The sequence below is a fragment of the Rana temporaria genome, chromosome 1 (assembly GCF_905171775.1).
Source record: "Rana temporaria chromosome 1, aRanTem1.1, whole genome shotgun sequence".
Lineage (NCBI taxonomy): Eukaryota > Metazoa > Chordata > Amphibia > Anura > Ranidae > Rana > Rana temporaria.
In genome coordinates, this window is record NC_053489.1 from 56,625,044 (window position 1) to 56,637,053 (window position 12,010).

Consider the following 12,010-nt stretch of genomic DNA (forward strand, 5'->3'; position numbering starts at 1 on the left):
GGGTGTAACCTGTTTTTGCTGTGTTATTTTCCCACCCCTCGAATTTTTTGATACTGCTTGGGGACGTCCCTAAGGTCAATGAAGGCTGTGTCCGTCTATGAACGAAAGAGAAAAAAGGATTTTTGTACTCACTGTAAAATCCATTTCTCTGAGTTCATAGACGGACACAGCACCCACCCCTCCTTTGTTTGTACTGCTTGTTACGAACTGAGGCTGCTAAAGCAGGGTGTGGGTTATGCCTGGGGGAGCCACGCCCCCTGGGAGGAGCGGCATGAAGGAAAGTTTTTAACACCTTAAGTGCTGTAGAATTCTGCCTAAATCTCCTGGTAGGAAGAAGCATAACCCTAAGGTCAATGAAGGCTGTGTCCGTCTATGAACTCAGAGAAATGGATTTTACGGTGAGTACAAAAATCCTTTTTTTGCTGTGAAAATGACAATAGTCCCAAAAATGTGTCAAAATTGTCCGAAGTGTCCTCCATAATGTCGCAGTCACGAAAAAAATCGCTGATCGCCGCCATTAGTGGTAAAAAAATAAATAAAAAAAAATGCAATAAAACTATCCCCTATTTTGTAAACGCTATAAATTTTGCGCAAACCAATCGATAAATGCTTATTGCGACTTTTTTTTATTATTTTTATTTTTTTACCAAAAATAGGTAGAAGAATACGTATCGGCCTAAACTGAGGGAAAAAAAATATTTTATATATGTTTTTGGGGGATATTTATTATAGCAAAAAGTAAAAAAATATTGAATTTTTTTTCAAAATTGTCGCTCTATTTTTGTTTATAGTGCAAAAAATAAAAACTGCAGAGGTGATCAAATACCACCAAAAGAAAGCTCTATTTGTGGGGGAAAAAAAGGACGCCACTTTTGTTTGGGAGCCATGTCGCACGACCGCGCAATTGTCTGTTAAAGCAAAGCAGTGCCAAAAACTGGCCTGGGCATTTAGCTGCCTAAAGGTCCAGGGCTTAAGTGGTTAAAGCAAAACCTGAGGAGGGGATGAGGCAGAGCTGCAAGTACAGAAGCTTGTTGGTGATTTCATAGCAGACTGACCAGGGTTTTGTGGTGTCCCTATGTGTGCTACAAGATGAAAGTTCATTTTAACTTCCCACCCTTTACGCTACTTTCACACAGAGGAATTTTTCAGGCGCTTTTGGGCTAAAAAAATTGCGCGAGTAAAGTGCCTGAAAACTGCCTCACCTGCAGCCCGAGTGTGAAAGCCTGGGTGCTTTCACACTGGAGCGGGGCGTTTGCAGGACGAGAAAAAAAGTTTTGCAAGCAGCATCTTTCGGGTGGTGCGGGAGAGGTGTACCGCCCCTGCCATTGAAATCAATGGGCAGCGCTACTTTGCATGTGCTTTTAAACCTTTATCGGCTGCTAGCGGGGGTGAAAAGCGCCCCGCTGGTGACAAAAGCGCTGCTTTACTGCTGACATGGCTAGCGCCTCAGTGTGAAAGTGCCCTTCAAGTAACACTAAATACTAATTAAAATAAAATAAAAATATGCTTGCTTTTTTAATTTTAATTAATTTTTTTTCTTCCTCTTCTTCTTTAACCTCTTTACCACCGCGCCATAGACAGAAGACGTCTACAGCGCCCTCCCAGAATCCTTCACTCCCGCGCCCCCTGGGACGCGCTCCAGGAATCATCTGTGAGCGCCGGGTCTAGAAGACCCGGCGCATCACAGATCGCAGTAAATCTCCGCTGATAGCGGCGGTTTACCACGTGATCGTTCTGTCAAATGACGGAGCGATCACTTGTAAACAAACCGTCGTCATGTCATGACGCCGGTTCCTCTCTCTCCTCTCTGTACCGATCGGTACAGTGTGAGAGGGGGGAGAACGGAAGCAGCAGCAGAGTATTGATTTTATTGCAGAGTATTGATTTTATTGCAGAGTATTGCGCAGGGAAGGATGGCTGGATCTGTGACTGCATTTGTCACAGATCCAGCCATCCTTCCCTGCGCAATACTCTGCAATAAAATCAATACTCTGCAATAAAATCAATACTCTGCAATAACCCCCCCCCCCCCCATACGCTGCAATAACCCCCCCCCCATACACTGCAATAACCCCCCCCCCCATACACTGCAATAACCCCCCCATACACTGCAATAACCCCAATACTCCGCAATACCCGCTAATATGACAGAAACAAGATTTTATTTTTTTATTTTTTTTACAGAATTGTCAGTGTTTTTTCTTTTATAGCGCAAAAAATAAAAAACCCAGAGGTGATCAAATACCACCAAAAGAAAGCTCTATTTGTGGAGAAAAAAGGACAAAAATTTCAGATGGGCACAATGTTGTATGACTGAGTAATTGTCATTCAAATTGTGAGAGCACCGAAAGCTGAAAATTGGTCTGGTTAGGAAGGGGGTTTAAGTGCCCAGTGGTCAAGAGGTTAAAGGGGTTGTAAAGGTACCTCTTCACTTACCTCATCCTTCCATTTTGCTTTTAAATGTCCTTATTTCTTCTGAGAAATCCTCACTTCCTGTTCTTCTGTCTGTAACTCCACACAGTAATGCAAGGCTTTCTCCCTGGTGTGGAGTGTCGTGCTCGCCCCGTCCCTTGGACTACAGGAGAGTCAGGATGCCCACTAACACACAGCTCCTTTCTCTATCTGCAACATAGAGAGCGTCCTGACTCTCCTGTAGTCCAAGGGAGGGGGCGAGCATGACACTCCACTCCAGGGAGAAAGTCTTACATTACGGTGTGGAGTTACAGATAGAAGAACAGGAAGTGAGGATTTCTCAGAAGAAATGAGGACATTTAAAAGCAAAATGGAAGGATGAGGTAAGTGAAGAGGACTGCACTAAGGTAAAGGAAGCTATTTAGGGATTTTTTTTTTACCTTTACAACCCCTTTAAAGGTTTAGTGCCAGGCATGTTTTCTCTTCTAAATTCAACTGCTTCCGTGCATGTGGACAAGTGGTGGGGGGTGTCTATTTTTATTTTTTTGTCAAAATTATTCATTAAAAGGTTCTTAAATCTGATAAGCAGACTGCTTGTAAGTACAGATGGCACAGTGCATGTCATGTAGTCCCAGTGTGAGCTTTTAGGGTGACAACACTGCATCGGCTCAGGTACCACAGTAAGGGAGTGTTGTCACCTTGGTGCAGGAAGTGCCTGCCTGTCCCGATCAACAAGTTAACTTGCAAAAGATAAAGTTTTCTTCCCGGGCGTTCAGAGCGCATGCGCTGCTGACGTCAGCGGCTGCATGCAAACCGTACAGGTTTAGGAGATATTCCTTGTACCTACAGGTAAGCCTTATTATAGGCTTACCTGTAGGTAAAAGTGTCAAATTTGGGTATACAACCGCTTTACGAGGGATTCCTTGTACCTACAGGTAAGCTTTATTAGAAGCGTACCTGTAGGTAAAAGTAACTAGCTGTGTTTACTATCACCTTAACTTATCTAAGGAAATATTGACTCCCTTTGACAAGCTTTTTTTTTTTTTTTTTCTCCAGTATGCATTTTGAAATTCATTCTCTCACACATACGAGGCCTTCTTTATTGAGAGACATTGCAGGCTAATTAATGGTTTATCTGCCCAGCCTTTATCCTTGGGCTAAATCCCCCTATTGGACACTAGCTCTTCCACTTTTACTTGTTTTATATTTGGAGACTTTCTCAGTCTTAGAATTCGATTTGGTTTTACAGGCTAAGGGCCCTTTCACACTGACAGATCCCGTGATGATCCGCCCCGTGAATATCTGCTTGGATGGAAAAATAGGATTTTCCTCCGTCTGCAGGATCGGACCATAGCGGACACGGATGAGATCGGGTGTCAGCGGATGTTCATCGGCTGACACCCGCTATCCCATAGGGATACATTTATGTCCCTTTTTTATCCGTAAAAGGATGGATGAAAAAGCAGACATACGGTCCGCCCGTGTGAAAGGGGCCTAACTCTATCTTTCCTTTTCAATTTACAAAGTTTGTTTGGGACAAGTTGACCCAAATGCACCATTTCCTTTACAAACTGCTGAGGCCGCTGTCAGCGCTGTACAGTAGGAGGAAATAATTATTTGCTCCCCTGCAGATTTTGTACGTTTGCCCACTTACAAAGAAATGAAGGGTCTATATTGTTATCATAGGTGTATTTTAAATGATGGAGACAGAATTTCAACCAGAAATCCAGAAAAAACAAATGGTACAAAATGTTATAAATTGAGTTGCATTTCACTGAGTAAAATAAGTATTTGATCCCCAAGCAGAACACGACTAGGTACTTGGTGGAGAAACTCTTGTTGGCAAGCACAGAGGTCAGACGTTTCTTGTAGTTGGTGATCAGGTTTGCACACATCTCAGGAGGGATTTTGATCCACTCTTCTTTACAGATCTTCTCTAAATCCTTAACGTTTCTTGGCTGTCTCTTGACAACTCGTAAGTTTCAGCTCCCTCCATACATTTTCTATAGGATTAAGGTTTGGAGACTCGCTTGGCCACTCCATGACTTTAATGTGCTTCTTCTTGAGCCACTCCTTTGTTGCCTTTTCGGTATGTTTTTGGTTCATTGTCATGCTGGAAGACCCATCCACAACCCATCTTCAGTGTTCTGGCCAAGGGAAGAAGGTTCTTATCCAAGATTTTACAATACATGGCCCTGTTCTTTGGCCCCTCAATGGGGAAAAGTTGGCCTGTACCTTTAGCAGAGCAACAACCCCAAAGCATAATGTTTCCACCTCCATGCTTGACTGTTGGGATGGCGTTGTCTGAATTTTTTATAAATAATGAATGTTGAAAAATAATACATTTATTCTCACTGTTGTTGGTATTATTATTATTATTATTATTGTTTAATGTTGTTTTTATTCTGCCTTTCTGATGTTTCATATTTATGCATGATATAATAATTTTATTTCACATGTGCCATTGATGATAAAAAAAATTTGAGCAACTTATAAAATAAATACAGTAAATAAAACTCAGATCCTGTCTGTAGAGCCGGGACATTCTTGTTGTTCAGCCTTCTGTAGTCACACATTTGAAATTAAAGCGGAGTTCCGGCCACAATTTCACTTTTTAAATATAAATACCCCTGTAATACACAAGCTTAATGTATTCTAGTAAAGTTAGTCTGTAAACTAAGGTCCGTTTTGTTAGGTTGTTACAGCATTTAGACACTTTATAAAATAGAAATTGACTGGGGCCATCTTAAGTGTGGGCATCATGAAGCCAGACTGTATGACTTCCTGGATTTCAGCCTTGCAGATCTCGCACATGCTCAGTGCTGCACAAGCAGTGTAATAGGTTTGAGATCAGGTTTCAGCACCTGTACTGTCCAAGTCACATGATTCTTTCGAGACTGGGGAGTGCACAGACTCCTGGAAAGTTACACCCACTACATTCCCAGGAGTCTGTGCGGTGTAGGTTAGGAAGCTTAAGCACCTAGGTGCAGGAAGAGGGAAGATTAACTATTCTGCCTAGCAACAACACTTTGAAGGCATCTAAAAAAAAAAAAAAAAAATTCTTAAAGGACTAATGACATTTTTTTAAAACTACTGATGTAATTTTATATTTATGGGTGGAACTCCACTTTAAGATGGAAGATGCAGCTTTTGTTTTGCCACAATGTATGTCCTATATGACAGCAGGTAACAATGTAATGCCTTCTCTCCCCAGAGCTTCTATGCTGTATACCGGAGAATCTTTGCGCTGATTGTGAAGGAGGAGATGGAAAGTAAGATCAGTCAGGATGAAGAAGAGGAATACCCACCATTTGGAGACTCCCAGAGTGACTATGACACGGTACAGTGTTTCTATTATTCCTTGTTTGCTTTTATAAGGCATTGATTGACCATATGATTGAATTTGAGCACCGATATCTATTTCTAACATCTTATGTATGTAACACATGGGGGGTGTGATCACACATTTAATTGTTTTTTTAAAAGAACCCTTTGCACAACATTATACATTCTTACATATTTCTAGAAAACTTTGCATAAAACAGGGTTTCTTGGTTCACATGTATTGTAATACACATTTAAGGTGGGCAATTGTGTCAAAGTTGTCCCTGCTCTGCTGTGCAAAATGGCAAATACTTCCTAATAGTCTATTCTAATGAACATAGAGTGCCGATATGGTGCAGATAGATACAGGTGTGAGAAAGTTAGAGTCGGGTCACTGATCTGCACTGTGTGTATATGTCTATATACACGATCAGCCATAACTTTATGACCACCTACCTAATATTGAGTAGGTCCCCTTTTGCTGTAAAAACATTCTTGACCGGTCACGACATGGACACCACTAGACCTCTGAAGGTACGCTGTGGTATCTGGCACCAAGCCATCAGTATCGGATCCTTTTAAGTCCCATAAGTTGTAACGTGAGGCCTCCATGGATCAGACTCGTTTTTTCGGCACAGCCTACAGTTGCTCATTAGGATTGTGATCTGGAGAATTTGGAGGCCAACACCTTGAACCTGTCTCCAGCTGCCCTGTAATGGTCACTTTAAGGATGACCATTACATCCTATGTCCTTTGGTACAGAATTTTTATCAGAGGCCCTTCCTTTTATTACCTTGAACTTGTTGTGTACCTCAAACCGTTTTTGCATTGTGGCAGATAACATTATCCTGCTGGAAGATGCCACTGCGATTAGGTTATACCATTTCAATGAAGGGGTGTACTTGGTCAGCAACAATGTTTAGGTAGGTGTTAAGTGTCACGTAGCATCCACATAAACGGAAGGAACCAAGGCTTCCCAGCAGAACATTGCCCAAAGCATCACACTGCCTCCGCCAGCTTGTCTTCTTCCCATACTGCATCCTGGTGCCATCTCTTCCCCAGGGAGGTGATGCACACGCACCCAGCCATCCACATGATGTAAAAGAAAATGTGATTCATCAGACCAAGGACACGTTCTTCCATGGTCCAGTTCTGGTGCTCAGGTGCCCATTATAAGCACTTTTGGCTGTGGACACCCTGACAAGTTTGTGGCTACACAACAAAGTGCAATGGCCATTTTTTTTCCTGCTTTTCAACACAACTTCAGGGACAACATGTTTACTGCTGCCTAATATATCACACCTAATTTCAGATGCCATTGTAACAAGATAATCAATGTTGGTATTCTTAATCTGTCAGTGGTCATAAAGCAGATCTGTGTATATGTGACAGTGAAAATTCTGAATTAATCCCTTGCACACCAATATTTATGCTTGCATAGTTCTAAAGCCAGTGATCCCTGAGTCTGTATTACTCCATCTCTGTCGGATATAAAAAGTCTGTTCACTTTCTTAGGACATTTTCCCCAGAGCTTAGTGAATGTGGTTCAATTTCACTTTGCACAAGATACGCAATAACTGGCAAGGAAAAAAAAACGCATTTTTCTTGCACATGATTGGATAATGGAAGTGAGCAGAGCTTTTCTTCTCTAAGCTCTGGGAATTTTCCCTTGTAAAGTGAACAGGCTCCTTGTCATTAGTAAATCATCCTGTGTGTGTCTATTGAAGTATGCTATAAGCAAATAAATAGTTGACTTTTTGCAGAGAAGAGTAGGGACTGGCCAGAGAAACAGTCATTGGGAATTCCAAATACTGTATTTAGACATATAAGCTCTGTTTTGTGTTGAAAAGAACTGTGAAATCTAAACCTCCGTTGGGTGTAACAAGATGTCCGCTTGCCCCTTCTCACTATCATTACTGTGCAGGAGTGTGGGGTGGAGCAAGATGGCGGCGGCAAAACGTCACTTCCTGACGAGACAGCCACCGCCGGGTGTACCAAGATGGCCGCCGCTCCAGAGCTAGGCCGAAGCCGGGACTTTCCTATGGCCGAGGTAGCTGAGCGTTCCGCGGATCGCGTCGTGTGCTGATCCAAACAGGGTGACCCGTTCGAATCACGGATCGGTGACGAACCGTTGCACCATTAATTCCAGAGGACTTTGGGAATAGCTAGATCAAGGAAAACGGTGAAATGTTTAATGTTGCTTGATCTGCCTGGCTATAATAAAGAAACTTCACATTGGACACAAGTTCAGCTTCAGAAATTGAGATTTTGTTTAGAAACCAGTACTTTTATTTACTTTATTAAAACTTTTTTCCCCCCTGCAGGTAGTGCACCCCTTTTATGCTTACTGGCAGAGCTTCTGCACTGTAAAGAACTTTGCTTGGAAAGAGGAGTTTGACACCCGGCAGGCCTCTAATCGCTGGGAGAAACGGGCCATGGAAAAGGAAAACAAGAAAACCCGGGACAAGGCCCGGAAAGAGAGGAACGAGCTGGTACGTGAGCTGGTGGCCTTTGTCAGAAAAAGGGACAAGAGAGTCCAGGCCCATCGGAAGCTGGTGGAAGAGCAGAATGCGGAGAAAGCCAAAAAGGTGGAGGAACTGCGAAGACAGCAGAAGATACAAAATGCCAAGTGAGTAGAATTAAAAAAAGAATGGATCACCTCATGGGGGGGGGGGGGGGTGCAGATTCCCTCCTTATCTTGATTTACCCCTATTTCTTGATGGAATCATGTGTAAAAAAAAAAAAAAAAATTGTCAGTTAACTTCTATATCCCTGATTTCACTGGAATCTTGTGGACACTCAATTTTACATTTTTGCTCATTGAGAGAGCGTGTTTGTACAATATCTGTCCGCCTCCTTACGATCGCAGAGCTGTGCAGATGGTGCCATTGTACCAATTATACTACTAGTCCGATCTGACCAGGTATACTGTTCCCACTTCCGGGAGTCTGCGCTGCGGCGCCCATGACATCACCGCGGAACTCTAACACCCCCCCCCCCCGTCACAGTGCCAGTAGAAGACAGGAGCGGGGCCTCGCGCATGCGCAGTAGAGTTCCCGGCGTGAAGCTGTAAGGCTTCACTGCCAGATTCCCTTACCCGCAATGGCAGCAGCAGCACCCGACAGCTAATAACAGCTGCAGTGCCGACATCGCTGGACTCCAGGACAGGTAAGTGTCCTACCGTGTTTCCCCGAAAATAAGACGTACTCCGAAAATAAGCCGTAGCGGGATTTCGACGCAAGATCGAAATATAAGACATCCCCCCGAAAATAAGACGTAGCGATGGCGTGTCGAATCCCCGAAAATAAGACGTAGCGATGGCGTGTCGTATGCGTAGCGGCGCGGGCGGGAAAACAAGACATGATAGGCGTACTGTACTGGTGCGGAGCTCAGGAGCTGTAAAGAAATCGTGCAGCCCTTCTTATCTGCTCCACGGTATCTCTAAGTGACCGGAGAGGTGTCGGCAGCCCCATAAATACGGTAAGGTCGGCTCCATACTGTTGTACCATACTTGCCGGTAAAAAAAATAAGACGTCCCGCGAAAATAAGCCATAGTGTGATTTCTGGAGGAAAAATAAATATAAGACTATGTCTTATTTTCGGGGAAACACGGTATTAGAAGCCAGCAGCTGCAGTATGTGTAGCTGCTGGCTATTTTATTTTTTATTTTTTCAGCGGACCTCCGCTTTTAAAAGGGATGTGTGATGTCATCAGAATAACAGGGGCTAGCGCTGCTAAACTCTCCTTTTGGAAATGCTATATCCCTGGCTGTTCTGCCAATCCTTTGATTTCAATGCTGTCTGAGTTGCCGGCCTAGAACTAATATAAGTAGTTCCACCATTTTGATCACACACATTAGTGCAATGATGATGCCGCCCCAGGTAGCTGGTCTATGAGACCTTGCTCTCACAAGATGACCTCAGTCTTTGTAGCTCTGTCTGTATGTTTAGGGTCTTTGTCCTGCTGGAAGGTGAACCTTCGCCCCAGTCTTCTGCAGACTCTGACAGGTTTTCTTCTAAGATTGCCCTGTATTTTTCTCCATCCATCTTCCCATCAACTCTGACCAGCTTCCCTGTCCCTGCTGAACAAAATCATCCCCACAACATGATGCTGCCACCACCATGTTTTACGGTGGGGGTGGTGTGTTCAGGGTGATGTGCAGTGTTAGTTTTCTGCCACACATTTTTGCTTTTAGGCCAAAAAGTTTAATGTTGGTCTCATCTGACCAGATCACCTTCTTCCACATGTTTGCTGTGTCCCCACATGGCTTCTCACAAACTGCAAATGGGACTTCTTATGGCTTTCTTTCAGCAATGACTTTCTTCTTGCCACTCTTCCATAAAGGGCAGATTTGTGGAGGGCACGGCTAATAGTTGTCCTGTGGACAGATTCTCCCACCTGAGCTGTGGATCTCTGCAGCTCCTCCAGAGTTACCATGGGCCTCTTGGCTGCTTCTCTGATTAATTCTCTTCTTGCCCGGCCTGTCGGTTTAGGTGGATGGCCATGTCTTGGTAGATTTGCAGTTGTGCCATACTCTTTCCATTTTCAGATGATGGATTGAACAGAGCTCCATGAGATGTTCAAAGCTTGGGATATTTTTTTATAACCTACCCCTGCTTTAACCTTCTCCTCAACTTCATCCCAGACCTGTCTGGTGTGTTCCTTGGCTTCATGATGCTGTTCACTAAGGTTCTCCAACAAACCTCTGAGGGCTTCACAGAACAGCTGAATTTATACTGAGATTAATTTGCACACAGGTGGACTCTATTTACAAATTGGGTGACTTCTAGATTTTAGTTAGGGGTATCAGAGTAAAGGGGGCTGAATACAAATACACGGCACACTTTTCACATATTTTATTTGTAAAACCATTTTCCTTCCACTTCACAATTATGTGCCACTTTGTGTTGGTCTTTCACATAAAATCCCAATATAATATATTTGTGTTTTGGTTGTAACATGACAAAATGTGGAACATTTTCAAGAGGTATGAATACTTTTTCAAGACCCTGTACCTAACATACAAGGCCAACTTTGGCTTTGCGGTTCACTGCTTTGCTGCATTGATTTATAATCCTGGTTATGTGGTATGCTTGTACTCGGGAGACTGATGATTGTGGTTTAGGTTTTCACTAACTATATAAAAGCAGTCTGCTACCAAATAAAATTCCAAAATATGTATGAAAATTTGGAATTGACACAAAAGCATAGGCTTACTTAGAATCATGTTTGCATCTTCTGCAGTGTGTGTGTGTGTGTGTGTGTGTGTGTGTGTGTGTGTGTGTGTGTGTGTGTGTTATATATATATATAGTTTCTTATAGTAGTTAAGTTTTGATTTTAATTTCCCACAGGATGGCAGAGCAGTACAAGGAGCAGAGCTGGATGGCCATGTCCGACATGGAGAAGGAGCTTCAGCAGATGGAAGCTCAGTATGAACAGCAGTTTGGAGATGGGATGGAGGATTATGAAGAGGAAGTAGATGAACAGCAGAATGGTTAGTGAGTAATAAAATGGAGGGGAGATCTCGCAGCAGTTCAGTTTGGGTATAAAGGTCATGTAATCGGCAATTCCTTTTTATATCCACAAATCAAATTGTCAGCGCTCGGGTGTGCAATGCACATCAAATCTTTAATTCATACTCTTGGATACTAAAGGATCCAACACACAAAATAACGCTGATGTGTTTCCGCCCTTACGAGCTTTAGTAATACAACATATTGATTTGTGGGTGTTGGATTGGCTGTGGTCTTGGCACAGGTGGCGTTTCCTACTTCTTACATGGAATATAGAGATTGCAACACTATGCCTAGGTTCACACTGGGAACCGCATGCGCATCGCACAAGAATTGCACCACATTCCTGTGCAAATCACATGCAATGCTGTGGGGTGTGATTTGAGCCCATACATTTTTGATAGCCCAACACTGCATCAGTGTAAACCATGTCTATATCTTCATCTTATGAGCTTTATTTATATGCTATGTAATATAAGGATCACCATACAATCTGAATGTGGAAATGTCTTTAGATTTACCAAAACTGCACTATATTACCAAAATTATTGGGACGCCTGCCTTTACATGAACTTTATTGGCATCCTAGTCTTAGTCCGTAGGGTTCAATATTGAGTTGGCCCACCCCCAACCTCAAAAATGCGCTTCTGGAAGAACGGTCAAACATTCCCATAGACACACTCCTAAACCTTGTGGACAGCCTTCCCAGAAGAGTTGAAGCTGTTATAGCTGCAAAGGGTGAGCCAATTCAATATTGAAC

At 43.0% G+C, this 12,010-nt stretch overlaps 1 protein-coding gene across 2 annotated transcripts in view; it reads left to right on the forward strand.

The window, feature by feature from the left end:
- Nucleotides 1-12,010, forward strand: part of DNAJC21 (DnaJ heat shock protein family (Hsp40) member C21) — a 69,507-nt gene that overhangs the window by 29,670 nt on the left and 27,827 nt on the right. For both annotated transcript variants that reach the window (XM_040338233.1, XM_040338225.1), the window contains exons 4-6: nt 5,627-5,752; nt 8,061-8,365; nt 11,089-11,231. In XM_040338233.1, coding sequence (XP_040194167.1) covers nt 5,627-5,752; nt 8,061-8,365; nt 11,089-11,231 — 574 coding nt within the window. The remainder of the gene's footprint in view (nt 1-5,626; nt 5,753-8,060; nt 8,366-11,088; nt 11,232-12,010) is intronic.